The 19,138-nt window shown below is 41.6% G+C and overlaps 4 protein-coding genes across 9 annotated transcripts in view; 2 read left to right on the top strand and 2 right to left on the bottom strand.

Moving 5' to 3' along the window:
- The window catches only part of LOC125770641 (uncharacterized), a 40,160-nt gene extending 37,335 nt beyond the window's left edge, over positions 1-2,825 (bottom strand). The window contains exon 1 of the mRNA XM_049440534.1: positions 2,188-2,825. The gene's annotated coding sequence lies outside the window, so the exon portion shown is untranslated. The remainder of the gene's footprint in view (positions 1-2,187) is intronic.
- A 561-nt stretch (positions 2,826-3,386) lies between these two features.
- Positions 3,387-12,574, bottom strand: LOC125770665 (uncharacterized). 6 transcript variants are annotated; one of them, XM_049440568.1, is made up of 6 exons: positions 12,441-12,572; positions 10,126-10,264; positions 7,088-7,429; positions 6,313-6,439; positions 5,912-6,241; positions 3,387-4,232 (listed from the first exon to the last, which is right to left on the bottom strand). In XM_049440568.1, exons 3-6 carry the CDS (start codon positions 7,384-7,386, stop codon positions 3,507-3,509), a joined length of 1,482 nt encoding a protein of 493 aa, XP_049296525.1. In that variant the 5' UTR covers positions 7,387-7,429; positions 10,126-10,264; positions 12,441-12,572; the 3' UTR covers positions 3,387-3,506. The 6 variants fall into 6 exon arrangements, with proteins under 6 accessions (XP_049296525.1, XP_049296527.1, XP_049296526.1 ...); XM_049440570.1 differs by lacking the exon at positions 10,126-10,264 and having other exon boundaries at positions 12,441-12,574; XM_049440569.1 differs by lacking the exon at positions 12,441-12,572 and having other exon boundaries at positions 9,961-10,352.
- Positions 12,575-13,525: 951 nt separating this feature from the next.
- LOC125770643 (protocadherin gamma-A4-like) lies at positions 13,526-16,737 on the top strand. The gene is made up of 4 exons (XM_049440541.1): positions 13,526-14,084; positions 14,156-16,046; positions 16,109-16,443; positions 16,508-16,737. Exons 1-4 carry the CDS (start codon positions 14,030-14,032, stop codon positions 16,672-16,674), a joined length of 2,448 nt encoding a protein of 815 aa, XP_049296498.1. The 5' UTR covers positions 13,526-14,029; the 3' UTR covers positions 16,675-16,737.
- Positions 16,738-16,996: 259 nt separating this feature from the next.
- LOC125770750 (tRNA (guanine(37)-N1)-methyltransferase) lies at positions 16,997-19,026 on the top strand. Its single transcript, XM_049440707.1, has 3 exons — positions 16,997-18,450; positions 18,601-18,722; positions 18,793-19,026. The coding sequence occupies exons 1-3, from the start codon at positions 17,085-17,087 to the stop codon at positions 18,961-18,963; spliced, it is 1,659 nt and encodes a 552-aa protein (XP_049296664.1). The 5' UTR covers positions 16,997-17,084; the 3' UTR covers positions 18,964-19,026.
- Positions 19,027-19,138: the final 112 nt, after the last annotated feature.

Consider the following 19,138-nt stretch of genomic DNA (forward strand, 5'->3'; position numbering starts at 1 on the left):
GGTAATGTAAGCAAACGGAACGGAAAGAGTGTGTCTTTCGATGGTATTTATATTGATATATTTGCCAACAGTGAAGATCCATATGACAGTCTTGATGAACCACTAGCAGATCATGATCAGTCAACTCTTCTGTTTCGGAAACATCCAACTGCTAGTGTGGAGACTGGTTTATTTTGACATAATTCTCGTCAGAAATGCACAATATGGTGGTTCATTCTTTCGTCTATTGTTTTGTTTTAAACATTAGACATTGACCTCCATTTTATAGTTGCATGCCTTACTACACTTACCAGTGTGCGTGCAAGCGAATCTTGCCCGCACCTAATAACATAATTTACGTAAAGGAGATAGGAGATACAGAAAGAGATACACAGAACTGCACTAAACCCGACTGGCAATCTTTATGGCAGCATCCGCATGACAGCAACAAATGTCGCTCCCGCATTGGTAGTAAATACGGCCGATGCAAGGCCCCAAAATATGTATCGTCTAGCCGTCAGGGTCTAATTCTGATTCTTCGTCAACCACAATGGATGGTGGGACGCAGACGTGCACAAATGCGATGACACAACTCGCTTGCCAGTTTGCGACAAACTTGGATAGAATTTAACCACAACCACGCGAATACCGCCAATCGCGGTTCAATGATCGCGATCATACGGATTTCTAGTTGACAGTTGGTTTTTTTTAAACATTTTATTCCACTGACTGAAATGGAGATGAGATTTTGTTTTTTTTTGTGTGCTGCTCACTTATGATGCTCCATTTTTTTTGTTTATTTCTTCCCCTACAGCGTTGAGGTTGTGTCACCCGGACAAATTTGTTAAACAGAGATCCAGATTTTTTCTTTCTTCCCCTTCCCATTTACAAACCGGACTTCGCATTGATTTTATTTGATGTGCTATTTTGCGAATCCATTACGGGCCGTGTTTAACATACTGCTGGTTAGCATGTGCTTGATTTGTTTGCCCAATAAATAGGGCTACAGCACACAGCAGACGATCGCGCGAGCAGGCGTGCGAACAGATCACATGGTTCAGGCATCAAGTGGAAAACCATCGTAAAACACTCAAACTCGCGAACTCCCGCATTCCCGGCAGATCATCCCGCCTCTGCTGGTTATCTCGTGGTCTTGTTTCCTGCACTTCTGGAGTGTGGTACATGTGTTTCCAATATGTTGCCGATTGCTCGTACGGATGCTCGGAGAATAAATAACTCTAGCACGCTTCAATGAATGCCACCGGAATGCCATTCGGTTGCATAAACCAAGCAAAGGCAAGGGAATCGTTTCGATCATATGCTGTTGCGCATCGTCCCTGCGTCACAGACGCGGTAACGTCACGGGCGTAAAACCATCAGCGCACCAGTGTGCGCAGTTTCACCAATAAAATGTTGTTAATGGGTTCAGCGTTGGTTTTTGGTAGATTTTTATAGCAAACCAAAGATCTCAATTAGCCGTAGGGAAATTGGCAAAAGGATGCGTCAACGTGCAACCCATATATGAGTTGAATGAGTTTGCTGAATGCCTTCTCTGAAAACCTAAATTTTCATGAAGAAAAACATTTCTTTTCGAAGAAGTAAAGCATATTCTGCATTTACTTTCAACCATCTTTGAAAGTCCACCCAACGAGAGTGAAAGATGCAAGGAACCAGGAAACGAGCTGCAACTGTAGCGGAACATAAATCGACTGCAGCCAAGCTGCGATCACTTATGTTCTCGGACTCTCCACACCATCACTGTGAGTGCTTGCCTTGCCTTGCTGGTCATCAAGCGAACCGGCTACACTTTGGCAGAAAGACAGCGGGACAAGTTGTACGACAGTTGACCGAAATTAATTTGGGTGTCTAATTGGCAGTGCCAATTTTCGCTGTCAGCAGTGCATGCATCTCCCGCTCGCAAACCTGGGAAGATGTAAATCTTCCCGAACGATGCACACTCACGCAACTACCAAGTGTGTCTGTTCATTACTCGGTTGAGAAATTACTTGTGGTAACGTTTATGCTCTCCCTCGCTATCCTCACTATCATCCGCACGATTTGTCACAGGCAGAGGCCAAAGTCCCCCAAAAACCTCGCAACCAATGTGGGCGAAGAAACTTGCACTTTGGACATCGCGATACTACCGCTACCTTGGTTCTTATATCTTGGACTTTTATATCTCTAAATTCAGTTCCTGTGGATACTTACCTAGTTTGCTTGATGGAGAACACTGTTTCCGATAATCGATATGCCGTAACAGGTGAATTCTTAGAACTCAAGGTAATAAATCATAACCATGGGGGCTCTTACACAACAGTCGGTTTTTGTAAGATTATCCAACGCTTGCAGTACACTTATCATTGATAATCATGCAAGACTGCGCTCTATCAGTGCCGGGTTCGCATGCTATAACACACCGAAAAATGCCGTCAACTCTTCAAGCCCTCTGTTTCTCTTCCGGCCGATCGGGATCCCAAATTAGGGGTTTTGGGACACTATCAAAAACACTATCACATTCAATCAACCGCTTCTCACAATAGTACACAATTTCCCAACCGTTATCAATCCGGCAGAAACTACCGGTTCCCAAACCTGGTAGAGCTCTGAAACACTTCACTCAGCTTCTTCTGCGGATTCGTTTCGTAACACACTGTTAAACCAAACAACCTACGGAGCACATCAATTTTTCTCCTGGTTTAGTACCGCGAAGCACACTGCAGATATGCTTCTACTAAACGATCGCGAACCGACACTTCCGGACCACAGATTTCGTCTGAAGGTGTATACGCACAGGCGCTCGTACGCACAACCTGCTCGTGTTGATGATAGCGCCGGAATGAGATGAGCCGAAAACGAACCATCGCGAGATACCGTGCGCCGTGTGCCGCGAGCAGGAGGGGATGTGAATCAAACGTTGATCGTGAGAACGAGCTTTTAACCCTTGTGTGTACAGTGCTAAATTTATAGAGGAATCGTATTCATAAATAGTTATATTTTACTATAAGTATCACAACAATTGTAAAGTTTTGGAATATGTTTCACGAAATTTTATAAATTCACTTAAACTATACCCAATTTTGATGCAAATTATGAGGGTCATGTAGAATGGAAACATAAAGGTTAATTGACATGAATTTTCTCTCGGGCTACTTAGCCCTTTGCATAACCAGAGAGCGAGAGTGAGAAATTATGCGTGAGAAGAAAACAGCTACGAACAGTGGGATGCTGTGAGGTTAAATAAATGCGAAACGCCGTTGTATTTCTTTCAAGAAACTATCTTGCAATCATACAAATTTTGATATAACAAATCGCATTTACAAACCAAAAAGTTTTTTTTGTAATAGTTTTAAATAGCACTAACTCTAAAAAAAATATTTTGTCTTCTTTTTCTCTTGCAAATAAATGCATTATTTATGTTAAACACACGTAATAAATATTTATTTCAAATTAATAAGTCACAGATGTAAAATACTCATTATTTAATTCGATATTTACACAACATCCCTGGAAACCAAGGCATAACTAGTTCAAGTGTCCTGTTCGAAGCTGTGCCAAACAGAGATCGGCGATCCCTTGTACATGATCATTTTCCGCCACTGGTCCTCCATGGCCGGATTGGACTGACGTGACTTCGGTCCCAAGAATACCGTCCCAAGGCGCGTTTTCTTCCCAACCTTGTTTTTGGCGGCAATTGCAACTTTGATCGAAAGGTTCTCCAGTCCAGCCTCACCGCACAGCGGAACCACCACGGTACAGTCGTCCACATTCCACCGACTCGATAGGGCCGGTCGGAATGGATCCGATTTCCAGCTGGCCGCCAGTATCTGATGCTCCAGTACGGTCGTCTTGAGGTACACCTTTTCCGCGATGGATTCGAACTCTTCCTTCACCTTGATGCCGCAGCGCATCTTCGCAACCGAGATCTTCAAACACAGGCCCTTGTGGTTTTTGTCCTTGTTCTTAACACTTCGGACAATCTTTCGCACATCGAAGCTGAAACGGTTTTTGTGCGAGTTCGTGGTGGGAACCGGTGAACCGTTGGAGTATCCGCGCCGCGTCTCAAACGGTGTCACCTTTGGTCCATCCGAGCTGGCGGAAGAGAAGGACAGCGGCGAAGTCGGTGGTGACGAGTACGGACCGTCAATGTTGAAGCTGCAGTCCTCGCGCGATGAAGTCTTCGTGTCGATGTGCACCTCGGTGTAATCGCACAGCTGCAATGTCACCTCCACCTGACCTCGGGGACTACTTTGAATCTGAAGAAGGAAGTAGAAAGAAATAGGGTTTTAACGAGGCACTGAGATTGGTTTCACTTACTAGAGCAACCTCACAAACCACAACAAAACGGTTCCATTCACTAAACAGGCTAAACTTTTGCATTGTTGTAATATATTAAAATAAGGTTCGTTTCGTTTTTTTCCCCTCCACAACATTAAGGTTAACCATGCACGATTTAATTATTGTATGTGTTTTTTTCTTCTTTTTAATCATTTGCTTCCTATACCACAAACGTGCATCGTTTAAGCTTCATTATATTTTACCCTTTGTTAATTTAATTAATCAGCTTCAAAAATCTTCCCTCGCAAAGCGACCGATTTGAAAGTGCGCCAGTTTAAGATTTAATTACGATCGAGTTTGGTGAACGCTCGTACCAGGTTTGCACATTACAGCTTCGTTTAGTGTTTCACGTGTAGCTTTTAAAATTTTGAATAACAAAAAAAAATCGTATGTAGCTTGATCGCATTGATGCCGTACTTTCTACTGAGTTTCGATTCCTCCCTTGCTTGTCCCTGCCTAATAGGATAAGTGTTTTGGAAATATAATAGATTTCAATAGAGAAAAGCACGTTTTTCTCGCTTTTTTTGTTTGGTGCACACCATTCACAATGCGAGAAAATGAAAGATATTCATTCAAAGATTAAACGGAATTACAGCGACTACTCACTTGTGAACTTATCTAAAGATACATAAGTAGAAATAGATTAGACAAATTTTTAATCTAAATCTTTATTAACGATGATCAAAGTTTCGAGTTGCAAAAAGAAACGTTGCAAATTCAAAGCAAAGATAAAACAGATTAAATCGCAAGCTTGCTTACTGGCTCTTAGGCATTAGCGAAATTCGTTACCACCGATAGCAACGAATCAATTTAACACCTTCATAGCTCGTTGCCATTTTGGGCAATTTTCCCAAGCTTCACTTTTCCCGCCAAAGGGCGCTCGGTTGGATCGGTAAACGCACCCTTAATTGTGATCCTTGGTTATGCAAAATTTCTTCACACCTAATTATTAGTAGCGTCTCACGTAGCAAAACATAAAATTACGAGTATAGTTGAAAGGGTTTTTTTTTGTTGACCTGCTGCCTGTTGCTTTTAACGAGCTTATTTGCATTCGATACTTCGAAGGTTTTAAGAAAAAAAGTGATAAAATGTGCTCTCCAAAGGAAACAGTTGTGAAGTAATCGTTTTTTCTTCCTTAAGTGGTAGCTTCCTGCTAAGACTTGCAGGCATTGTTGTGAACAACGTAAACTGTAACGATTTGTTATCGATCCCCCAAAAGCATACAAGCACTGCTCCATGCCAAGCGTTTAACACGAGGCTTATTACTGAAGCCTATGGGCTTTGGATGGGATGATTGTGATTTGCACTGCTCAAGTCACTCTGCCCAAACCCAACGGTTCCGCATGGAACCATTAATTTGGACACACTTTCCATTTCCGTCCACAACGGTTTCGGTATTTCGCCCCACAGCAGTGGGAACTAATCTTGGCCGGGTTAAACAAAATGCCTAACTAATGCCGCTTACTATTACGCGTGAAGAGTGAGAGTTGCCGGTGTTAAATAAAATCTAATACACGCTGGTGCGTTGTAACAAGCGTAAAATATGTTCGATATGCGTAACTATATCGCAAAACCATACCGAAATTTGACTACTTACTGTGATACGCGATTCTGCCGACGGTGTGATGGTAATGTCTTTGATCGGAAGCCACAGCTCTTCGGTGGTGAAGACGAGCGGATGCTTCCGGCTGCCCGTTTCGCCTGCAATGAAACACTTCGGATCGAGAAAGTACGTCACCGAACCGATATTGCGCTGGCTTTCGCTCGTCGTAAGCCGTTTGAGGTTTTGCTTCTGGTCGAAGTTTGCATTCTTCTCCGTGGCTGGCTCGATATCCTTGACCAGCTTGCCGATCACTGGCTTATCCTTCAACCGTTGGCTACCCTGCCGGATGAAGGTCATCGTTTTGCTTTTGAGCGTCGACGTGTACTGTAGATTGCAAGGCAAGGAACGTATTATCAACAAATTAGCTTCAGGTTAGCATGTCCGGGCTCACTTACACCGGGCGGAAGCTCCAGTAGAGCGAACACGGTAAACACGACAAAGTTCCCGTTGAAAATCTTCTCCGGAAGTGATTGGGTCGAATTGTCCTTCTGTTTATCGTTCTTTTTCACGCGAAAAGAGGACCTACGATGGGGATGATAATAAAAGGACAAAATAATATACAACCAATGAAAAATATTAATGGTAAAAAAATCATGAAAAACGTTAATAAATGGAAAACAAAACTTTGGTGTTTGATTGTTAAGATGTGTGTTTTTAATGTTTTGTTTGGCATTTACTTTTTAAATAATGTTAATATTCTCACAATTTTACTACATGAAACTACATTTTTTTTATCATTTTTACATCATCAATTCGTTCCAGAAATTGAAAAGCTAAATCGCAAAAGCTTGCGAAAGCTTTATTGGATAAAAAGCTTTATAGATTGCTCACCCCTTACTGAAGTAGACGATGCAACCGCCGTAAAAAAAACACCGCTGTACAAATAAACCAGTTTCCCGGCTTAATCTTTTTTTTATTAACACTAACAGAGGCGTAGTTCGCGTGCAGTAATAAACATCTACAATTTTTTTTTTCGTTTTAATGTTGCTGTTAATTATTAGTGGAATGTCAATAATATATTAGGTAAATATTATGATCTTTTCTTTAAAGCAAATTTTATCGATTAGCGTCCGCCAAAGTATTGTTGAAATCTCCTTTCATAAATGGATAGATGCAATAAATAAGTAAAGTTTCAGCTGTAAGCTACCTAGTAAAATGAAATACACTTACTTGTGTGTGGTTACCAGCGGAAATCGGAATGTTTCATTGAATTCCGGCCACGAATTGCTCTGGATAATGGAATCAAATTTGATTGCACCGGGAAACAGTTTCACCTTCACCATGAAACCTTCGACGCTTTTCAGCCCAAAGTTGGATGGCAAATGACGCGCCCCGATCAGATGGACATGAAGCTCCGGATTGGACGTGGTGGAATCGGTTGTTTCATTACCATTGGAACTGTTGGGATGCAGCATTAGCTTGAATCCGACAACCGGCTCAACCGGCCCATTGTTGTTTAACCGGCTCATTTTTCACCATTCATATATATCCAATGTTGCGATACGATCGATTCTGCAAAGATACAATACAATTCATGAGAAAACTAACAAATATTGCATAAAGAAATAAATATGACAATCGCTATCGTTGCGAGGTGAAGTTGCGCAAACAATACGTGCGAATGTTAACCAGGATCTGAGGTCGATCGTCTGATGAACTCATGTCTGATGTACTCAGGAAAAAAATCTACTATGACTCATATGGATATTTTTCTAACACCTTGCAACCGGTAGTCAAGGTTCGAACACTGATTATAAATTCATTAAACGATCTTCACTATACTTCCCGCCCGAAGATGTGTCACTACCAGGTGAGGTCATTTGGTAACATTCCTTAAGCAGTATGTAGGATCACAGTCACTAAGCTACATTACACGCAAAGCAACTTTTTGCATACCAACTTTGGCCGGGTTTACACATTTGGCGCGAATGCCAAAATTGCTTTTTAACATCCAAACCACGCTCGCTTCTCACATTATAACGTCCTTTTACTTTCACCTGTAACGCTTGCTTCAAAAAGTACGAGTCATCAATCTACGTTTAACACCAACGATCACTATCAGCAGCTAGCCTAATCTTGGCCGTACAAAGTTTCTTCAACCTTTTTCACATTGACACTGCTGTATCAATAATAGCACCACGGAGCAAGCGCGTAAAAACAAACAAACCGCTAATAACGACGGTAAGTTGCTACGTCTGGGGGCGAAGGTACGCTTTCTACGTCACGGTTAGGTATCTAATCATTCGCTCAACACGGAGACACCGCTTTAAGGCGCGTTTCTCCGCAATGTTACACAATTCATCATACGAATGCGTGCGCCTTTCGGTCACCCGATAAGTGGAATAACCGTATCACCGGTTGGGCCCTGTGTATCTCACACTGAGAATCTGACATGGCATTGCGAATCTCGCGCCGGTTGATCCGACCGGAGAATGTTGCGGTAACGCTACTATTTTGCTTCCCGCTCAGATCAAAGCAGGAGAACAGTCGATCGTTGCTAATTTTTGCATGTGACAGCTACCAATCCGCACGGTGATCTACCTAGACGACGGTGAACTAGTGTGATGTACTTGAGCTAAATCGGATCGCATTTCACGGAGCGCTTGAGTAGCTGGAGTAAGCGAGGCAGGGTTGTCCAATCGATTTTACTCGAAGGGTAAAGTTTCCACTATAATAAAATAAGATTGTAACTAGATTAAATACTAAAAGGAGATTGTATTATAATTGCAAAAGGAGTAGAAAAAAAATGTCAACTTATTCCATTGGAGAACACTTCGACAACTCTGTTCTAAATGATAGGAAGATCATCACTAGAGATAAAGAACAACGGAGACTAAAACCTGGAGATGCGGTTCAATTGAGCCGAGTACACTTAGCAAGCACACAAAACAATTGATCATCATTGCATGGAAGTCGTGTTGATGCGTTTTTTTATACACTTTTCTCGCACTGTCTTTTTCCCTCGCCTTTTGTCCGTGCAATTCTAGCATCAGTTTTTTCTTCATCAACTGAGCGTGTATCGTGTGAGAATGATCGTGCGCCCGTCGTTCAAGGATTGTCTGATTCAAATGTACAACTGAGCCTTGTCTGGCTTTAGAGCACGATGAGTGTGTTGCACTTTGTCAGCGAGCAAACTGCTCGATATATCGTAACCCATCTCCTGTAGTCACGATGCAAAAATCGGTGGCAAATGATCACGTTTCAATCGAACCACTGCTCTGCCACAAACTCTACATTCAGTAATTTCTATATTGTTTGTAAAATGTTCGTAGCTGAATGTTGAATTCTTGTGCGTGACGTAATCTAACGCTTAAGCGTTAGAAACTTGAAGCACGATCCACTCAAACTCGTTTGTCACTTCCCTGTTTTGTATGATCGCAGCACCTACCAAGATGAGTTCAACCATTTTCGATGCCCGTTGTAACCGTTGTTTGAATAATTAATTGACTCCATTTAAGAACGAAACGTTTACTGCGTCAGATACCTATCAGCACCAATGATGCGAGTAAACGATTTGCACACATGCTCACATTCATTGACGCTCGGTACGAACCAGTACGTCAAACGCAAATGCATCACAGACACAGACCATTTTTATTATTTTTTTGCATACCACACGATAAAAGAGGTCAGCGCCGATTTTGACACTGGGCCACTATTTCTTGGCTCTCTCCAATTGCCGTTGATTACTGTTTAGTACACTTTTCTATCACACCATACTTCAGCAAAGGTGTTGGCCTTGAGCACCGGCTGGATCCACCGTGGAGTGCACTCGACGTTGCTTATCATTTCACATACTTCCAGTGCCTTTGTTATACCACCCATGGCACACACCTTGCCTCATACCAGGCGTGGTAAATTTAATATTTAAATTTGTAACACTCAGCGAAGACAGCTGACTTTCACACTCACATAACACCCACTGAATACCGCATACATATCCTTCAAATATGTGATGATCAATTGTCGGTTGTAATGTGGAAACATGGTCAGAACGTTGCACTTTGCATAGGAAACAAACCGCGTCGCCGCTTTTGCTCTACCTTCAAACTACTTTGCCAAATCCAAAAAGATGGCAACAGCCTATCCACTTCACGAGTAGGAATTGGAACCATTATCCAATTGACGACAGAGGCCTCAGGATTAACATTCGCTCGTTCCAGCCTTAAGCTAAATGCGTTAGACGGATGGAAGGGCGAAACACTCACCACGATTGTGTCCACGCAAGGTGTATAGACGGAGTGCGTGAACCGCAGACGAACTCCGCCAGTCTTTTCGCGTACTAGCTAACTGATACTGAGCGTCGTCGTTTAGTAGAAGTCAGTCACGCTTCGGTCGGGAATTGTGCTGAAAGAGCGTTACGGAGAGAATGTGAATTAGCGAGAGAATCGCCTGCCATATCTGGAGAGGAAGTTACGTGAGAACTGAATCCATGTTGGGGTTATTTGTTTTGCCTGACGATGTTTCACTTTTCCTTCATGTGTGAACGTAGCTCATTTCAACCAAAGTCCTTTGTAATAGACATTCTTATTTGCTTTTGTTAAATAGAAGTTCTTAACTGGATTTTTTTCGACACTTTCGAAATTTTCTAAATTTCAGCAACATTTTAAGTTTATTGTACAAAACTTACAATACTGTTTATTTAATGTCTAACTAGCCAGCTAGTTTCAATCTCCTCTTAAATAGCATCAAACCTGTTCTCGATGATGTCATGGCGTGCAGTTTGTTGCCATCTTTTACTTATCATCAATCTTGTATTCCATCAATGATTTCCCGCCTGGGGCGTTGCTAATACGTCGGAGAATGTTTCTTATCGTTCCTTATCATCTGCAACAGTTTGCCCACTGATTGTCTAATGTGTTTGCTTTGGTAGAAGAGCTTTAAGCAAGCAACAGCAGCAACCACAAAAAACCCCCACTTCATTGAACAAGTCCACGACGAACGATACCATTTTGCTCGCAAAGGAGCGAAAGTGTTTGTATCGATATTTCGAAACGAATAAACAGTCTGTTGACCATCCTTGGTACTGTGTATTGGCGGACGTGTTGGCCCCTCCTGATCACATCAGCTATCCTGAACCGGACGACTAGCCATAAAACATCCGCAAATACTTTCTTCCATTCGTTTGATGCTGTTCCTGCTCGGGAGAGGCACAAATGGGGAATGTTAAAAATAAACTATCGCCTATGGGCGCCTGCCATATCGATGGCATCGATAGAGCAACGTTATGACGTACAGTGCGTTTTTCATCTGCGTTCATCAAACCATGGCTGGGAGAGGGTCTCCCTTAGGATGGCCCAACTCCCTTTCCTTTACTTGCAAACTCCGCTCTCAGCCGATCGTTTGAAGGATTAAAATCCTTTCCTTGGATAGAGCAATCAGCAGGTTAGGGTTAAGGTCACAACAAGTGAGAGTGATAGCGGGGAAAGGAACTCATGTTATTCGTATCCAGATGAAACTGCCCTTCAACTACAGTAACTGCAATGATGCAACATTGACGCACTTGATAAACGTCGTCGGCACCGATGGTCCAATAGGATGACACACATCCAGCGTATTGAGTCATAAATCAAACAGAATATAAAACTTGATGAAGAGCATTGATATTTTACAAACATGTATACACAATTCATATTTAACGATTCGATTTCGTACTGAACCTTTAACGTCTCATTCTCGTGACATGCGACTGTAACGATCAAAAGTTTTTATCAGTTTTAAATTCTTCATTCGGCAGAAATTGCTTCCAGCGTTGATCCAACAAAGTAACAGTCTGTAAATTACCCCACCAAACATATACGACATGTCGCCGCCGGTTGATGAAAAATAAATGGTCTCCATATGCGCCTCCATCGTTTCATTTCACACGCCGTTACGATAGTTCTTGAGGCGGGCTCAGTGTGGCGGGGTTTGTTGACAGTGCACGACAAGCCACATGATGCTCGTCGAAACGTCAGGCCCCATGGACACGGTAGGCTTCTATTTTTAAGAGCAACCTTCAGGAACATGGTCAGGGGAACACCAGCTACAGGAAGATGTAAACTGCACGAATGGCCACCAAAAACCATGTCAGTATGACCGCACACATACTCGCACTTCATTTGGAATCCCCGGACACTGTAGCTTAACATGGGGTGTACCGCTTTTTTATCACTCCTCAGGCAACGTTCAGGCGCATCCGCCTGCTGTTTTCGTTTACGGCTGATAACGTAAAACCGTGGTAAAACTTCACACACGTAGCACACCTTGGGCTGTGGTCGCAATCACCGGTGATGAAACGGTTCTCCCTCGTAGCAATCAACACGCCGGATGTTTACTCATCGGTTTATCGATCGTGTGATAAAGAGCATTTGCAAGATTTCAGCATCTTTGGAATATTTTTCGAACGCAACCATTTTAAATTCGCCCATACCCGGTTAACATCATTTGTGCCCGAGATTATTGTTTTAACGGTGAAAATTCAAATCACATTCAGACACTCAAATAGTACGCACATCAATCGCTTAAAAGCACTTTCGATTACCTTGCACACTCTGGAAACGTTACACTGATGAAAACAGGCCCGCTCGTTTTGATAGCCGGCACACGACAAAATACAAATCGCTGCCAAATGCTGATGCTTCTGCCCTCACTATGGGGCGTTCTGGAACATGCTACGGTCGTATAGTATTTTTCTAAAAGATATTATTTAATTTTATAAATTTAAAAAGGATTTCTACTAAACATAAGACGCTCTATTATAACTATTTATGAGTACATCTTTGATTTTTTCTTGAAGTTAAAGTAGTACAACTTTGACAACAAACAAAGTGGACAAACATATCGGACAGTTTTGTGCTTTTTTGTTTTTGTGAACACTTTATGCTTAACATTTTACAAATAAATATAAACATATGGCCACCGTCGTTACATAGTGTATTATTTGCTTGTGTGGACGATATCAATTATCACACACTCAGGCATACCATTTCGTTCGCATGATATGTTTGGCGGCGTATGATTTGTGCAGAGGTACTGTTGGTGTGTTTGTCTTATCTGTTCAACCTTAATTGGTGGAATAATTTCGAAATGTGTTGTACTAACATATTCTTGAAAATAAAGCTTCAGTTTGTTCTTCAACAATATATCATAAACAAAAATAAATCTTTACATAAATGGTTGAAAAAGATATATATTTAGCCAACAACCCTGTCGTACCAAATTACCATACGTGTGTGTGTGTGTGTGTGTGTGTGTATAGAATATGGCAATTCAACAGTTGGTTTTTTTTTAAATAAGTTTTTACAATTTACCCAATTTTTTTACACGCCTCGTGAAACACGAATAACAAAGCTTCTCTTGTGTTTTGTTGATTCTGTTTTATCTCATTTCTTGTTACTCTTTCGCAAGATATTTGAATAAACAAAGCTTAAATATGATCTTGTTATTGGTGTTTTAAACATTTATTGTTTTACTTAAATTCAACAATAATTTTATAAACTTACGTCAAGCATCGAGCAAGTTAAGGGTCAGCAGGAGATGGAAAGAAAATAACATACCAGTCAGAAATAAATGGCTAATAAAGTCAGCTGTTGTGCCTTCTCACGGTTGCGTGTGATCAAATCACTAAGCTAAGAATAATAATAATAGAATGATTAGAAGTTCCAAGATAACAATTAAATGTCTAAGAATTTACAACTCTACGACAAACGTATATGTCTATGTTGTAGGAATATTTTTAAGTATTTGTAAGACCTATATATTTAGTCACTCTATAGTTCTAGAAGAATGAAAGTATTAACTCATCGTTTTAATCAACTTGCCCACTTAACAAGGTAATTCAATTATCAAAGAACAACAGGACCTGCTGCCTGTTACTTCCCAGTTAAGCAAATCAGAATGTGTCATCTTCCACTACGAATGATGCTTTCACCTTATTAAAAAAATCACCAACAACCACTTGATAATTCACGATAAGATAGTGCCACTCGAACAGCGAAGGAATGGATGCTTTTGTTCTTCGATCACAGCATTCAGAGACGGTACGGTGCAACACCTGTGTCAGTTTAATACCGATGTAGGTTTGACACACTATTCTCGCCTTCCGGCTCTGGACGGAGCACTTGAACGAAGATGTTACTGTTACTATCAGTGGTAGCCATTTGCTTTCGTTTATACGCATCGCAAGGTAAGTTCTGGTTGTTGGTAAAAAGTGACACATAGATTGCAACCTAACGCAGAATGGCTTTATTACTACAGAATGTTCCTCACCAACGTTCGACTTTAAGTCATATTTGAATCCAGAATTGTTGGATCTTACAACACTGCCCAACACCGTGATTGCTAGCTTCTCGGTAGAATACGTACAATCGGCTACGGTTCAATCGCAACCCAACTACATCGGGTCCAGGATCAACGGGACGGAACTGCAGTTTTTCACAACGGAAGCATTCACGCAGTATGAAGAACGCGAAATACAACAAATCATTATCATTGAAGTGTTCTATCAGTGTACCTCAGGCTCGAAGGAAGGTCTCTATCGACAGTTTTTGAAGTTGGCTAACAACCATGCGCCACGCTTTCTGCAGGACTCATATGAAGCGCTAGTACCCTTACCACTGCCCAAACACTTTGATCTTTCACCGTTCCTTGCAAATGGCGATGGAATAATGGCGCGGGATATTGATTTGATAAACAATACGGTTACGTTCAGCGTATCCACGAACGATTACATGCTCATTGAAAGTCATGCTGTGAAGGACGATGTTAAGCAGTTTAAGGCTATTCTTCGTCTCAAGGAGCAAGTACTGAAAATGCCGAATAAGCTGGAACTCACAGTTACGGCTGTCGATGCAGGTGTACCTCCCAAGTCGAGTAAAGCTAGTGTTATCATCGAACCTGATCTGTCCATCGTGTATGACGATCCACCGGAGTTTAAAGAAACTTTCATAAACAGAACTATTGAAGAAGATCTTCTCGTACAGCTGGAACTGATTCCCGGTACTGAAACGAACGATGTGGAGTACAGTGTTGAAGGAATGGATGCCAAATTCTTCACACAAACGGTTTGGACTAACAACACTGGAATTGATTTAAGACTAACCAACCTGCACACTCTTCCTGAGGCGAAAACCTTTCTCAATGTAGTTGTGGTGGCAAGACGCAGTCAACTACAAAAGACATCCTGCGTAATATTGCTTAATATCCCGCCGGACAGCCTTCCAGAACCTCCCAGTACTACTGTGGAGAAAGTTTTGAGCGTGCTACATTTGAAGGAAATGTCCACACATCGCGACATCTTTCCTCTTGTGTTAGACAGCTGCACGTATAGCATACAATCTCAAACACCTGGTGAATATTTCTTCATAGAAGACACGTCCCTATCCGCGAAAGCATTTGATCGTGAAGATGCAGATTTGTTTTCTGGTCTAGATTTTCCTCAATTTTGGATTGTTCTTAAGCTAGCTTGTCCAATTCGATCAACGATAGTAGCGGAATCGTACAACGTTTCTAACCGGTTAGGTCCCATTAAGGACATCGAATTTTCAACCGATCTTACTCATCTCAACATAATCGTCGATGATGTAAATGATAACAGTCCGGTATTCACGTTCCCAACAAATAATGCATCGTTTGCGTTTCCCTCGCCTCAACTTGCACGAAAGCTTCTTCCAGAGCGATTGCTCACAGTTGAAGCGAGTGATCTTGACGAGGGAATCAATGCCGTAATTCGGTATTCGTTAGCAATGAATGATCATTTCGATATCGATCCTCACACGGGAGTTATTATTCCACTAAAGTCGGCGTTTGTGCACGAAGAAAGTGTTACGCTCGAGATATTTGCTACCGATCGCGATGGCGCTGAGGATGGAAATACATCAACAATGAAGCTTCACGTTCATAAAGTAACAGATGAGCAACTGGTGGCGTTGACTGTAAGCGATATGGATCCGGACACATTGGGAAGAACACTTCAGGAGATTAGCGTCAAGGAAGGCATTCAAATGGAAACTGTTAGAAGCGTGTTTTCTGTTGATGGAGAATCATCCACTCTTTACAGTCGTTCAGCAACAGCAACGCGATACACAACCACAGCTGTAGCATATGCTTTTAAGGAGGATCGACTTCTTTCCCACGATGAATTGAAAGGGTAAGAAAAGCAGTAGAGTTTAATTTCATAAAAGCTCTAATTTACCCTTTTTTACATTGTAGAGTTTTGGAACTCCTGGAAACAAACCACACGGTTAAGGTATCAAAAATGAACGAGCTCTACGATGGATCACTGACGATTATCATTTCCGATAAAACCGAGATCTATCCTTATATCATAATAACTGCATTTTTCGGTACACTTGCTGTCGCCATGGCAGCGGCAGCATTTTACTATCGAGCCAAAACCCGTCACTCAATTGTATCAGACGATTCGTCAACTTTCCCATCACGATCCTCAGACGTTTCTGATGCAATTATCGTGGAAAATGATCATAATGTTTCATCGAGTACACCTCCAATGGAAGATCATAAAATATCCGGAGTCATCTTAACAGGTCAGCATAGAGCAACATTTTCGCTAGACCTAACTAAACTTTAATTTACATTTTCCATTTACAGAATCTGTTGATAATCCGCGTTCACTTAGTGATTTATTGGCGATCTCTGAAGATACGGAAAATGAAGATGACAAGACAGAGCCGACGCCACCGATCCAACAGGAACGTAAAAAGAGCATAAAGTTTAATGAAAATGTTGAGCGAATTGAAGTGTTCGATGATCGATGATTCGTAATCTGTAATTTAGATATTATTGTTGATTTGAATATAACATCATTATCGTAAAATGCATACCGAAGTTTATATTTATTAGTTCGATAAAATTATATGTATGAGAAAAGCCACATTTATTTCCATTTACCAACTGAAGTTAGAAAAAACGTGATCACTGTTTTCAAATATCTGTGCACATTACCGCCACCTAGTGTTCGGTAAAACAAGCACAATAATGTTGCCTTGAACGTCACAGAAACGTCAAAGCATAAAAACGTAAACAAAAGCAGCGTGGTTGTGTTCTGCTCGCTGAGCGAAAGTAAATCAAAAGGTAATTATTTCAACCTTTCGTGATTAAAAGTTCAAAACGAGTTGATTTATAAGCATACGGAATAAGTGAACAACACACTGATTGACGAGTGCGGATGATTTGTTCAACGGAGGCTTTAACGCACTTGCCACACTTGACACGAACGTATCGGTTTGTTGTGCGCCTCAGACATTACTTCAAGAATATGCTCTGTGCGGATTTACACCCACCGGCGACGGTTCGGGGCATGAAGCAGCTCGACCGTGCCGCTTTCTCCAAAACGATCAAAGTGCCTCATCTTCTTGTACCGAAGGACAAAAACTTAAACGAAGTTTGTCGATCGATAAAGAAATATCTGCTTAAGATGGAACGTTACAAACCGGTGATAACGGAAGAGTACAAAATCACCCTTCATCCGATGGCCGTACAGAAGTGGGAAGATTTAGCAGAGGTTAATCTGGAACAGTTAGACATCGGTAGCGAAGCGTTAGTTTGGCAGGAAATTCAGCTAAACTACGAAAACTGGAAGTATGATGAAATTTTCAAGGCCGTCCTACCGGCAGATAAGGAAACCCTGTCATCATTTAGTAAAATTGGCCATATAGTACATCTCAATCTGAAAGACCACTTGCTGCCATATAAACAGCTGATTGGAGAAGTAATATGCGACAAAATAGCGGATTGCCGGACAGTGGTGAACAAGTCGATTTCAATCGATAACACCTACCGGAACTTTCAGATGGAGTTGCTCTGCGGCGATCCCCACTACCAAGTATCGGTGAAGGAGAATGGATGTCTGTTTCAGTTTGACTTTTCCAAGGTATACTGGAATCCGCGGCTGTCTACCGAGCATGAGAAAATAGTGAAAATGCTCAAGAAGCATGATGTGCTGTACGATTTGTACGCCGGTGTCGGACCATTCACTGTACCGGCAGCACGCAAAGGTTGTGCGGTTCAGGCGAACGATCTCAACCCCGACTCGTACCAAGCATTGGTGGCCAATTGTACATTGAACAAGGTGTCGAAAAACGTAACATGCCACAACAAGGATGCGGTGGATTTTATTAGGGAAGAATTGAAGCAAGCTTTACTTGAAAAATGTGCCGACAAGAGCTTTGATGGCGAAATTCACATCACCATGAACTTACCAGCGATGGCAGTGGAACATTTGGTACATTTTCCCGGTTTATTGAAAGGTGCGGATTTTGTCTTGCACAAAAAGCCGTTGGTGCACGTATACTGTTTTGCGAAAGGCGTTGATGATAAGAAGCAGATTGCTCGAGATTTGGTCGAACAATGGCTTGGTATGGATGTACGGGGCATGCTAAAAGAAATAGCTTTCGTACGCAACGTGGCACCTAACAAGGATATGATGCGTGTTAGTTTCTATCTAACGGAAGATGTACTGCTTGGTCGTACCATTAATAAAAAGCGCCAGCTAGACGAAGACCAAACGCTATCGGATGAATCCAAACGACCCTGTAATTTAAATGACAACAATAAAACGAGCAGCTGAATATCGCTTTGCGAAATCTCTAATTTCATGAATTTATATTTTCTCTTTTCGTTTCATATCGATCACATCCGAAGGCAAACAATCTATCGAACAAGCTTCCCTATGGCCAAGAAAGCAAACAAGATGAAAGATCAGCGAAAGCAGTTGGCGAAGAAGGCAAAAACTGTATTCACAGTATCGCAAGGCAAAAAGAAAAACATGAAAAAAACGAAGGAAGTTTCAAGCAGCCTGAAAAATGTAGGAATTGGAAGTGGGATGAATGATTAACATATTGTCGAACTGTACTGTTTTTGTGCTTATGTTTTAGATCAAGGTACAGGACAAACGCGAAAAGGTGGACCAGAAATTTCAAGACCTGCACGCACAAATAGTTGCAAAGAAGGCTCCCAAACCAGCTCCTAAGCCACTACCGGCGAAGAATAAAGGCAAAGCAGACACAAAAAAGATTGAAGTAGATCTTAACGAAATGCAGATGTAAAAATACACCAGCTGTAGCGTATAAACCCCAAATAATAAATGTAAGAACCGGGTGAATTTACAACAGTTTCCAGACTCTTGATTTCCCAAACCAAACGACAAATTGTAGGTTACTAAAAGATCAACTAACCGAACACTGGAGAATATTTTTGTTATTTTTATGGAGAAAAAAGGTA

The sequence above is a fragment of the Anopheles funestus genome, chromosome 3RL, assembly GCF_943734845.2.
Source record: "Anopheles funestus chromosome 3RL, idAnoFuneDA-416_04, whole genome shotgun sequence".
Lineage (NCBI taxonomy): Eukaryota > Metazoa > Arthropoda > Insecta > Diptera > Culicidae > Anopheles > Anopheles funestus.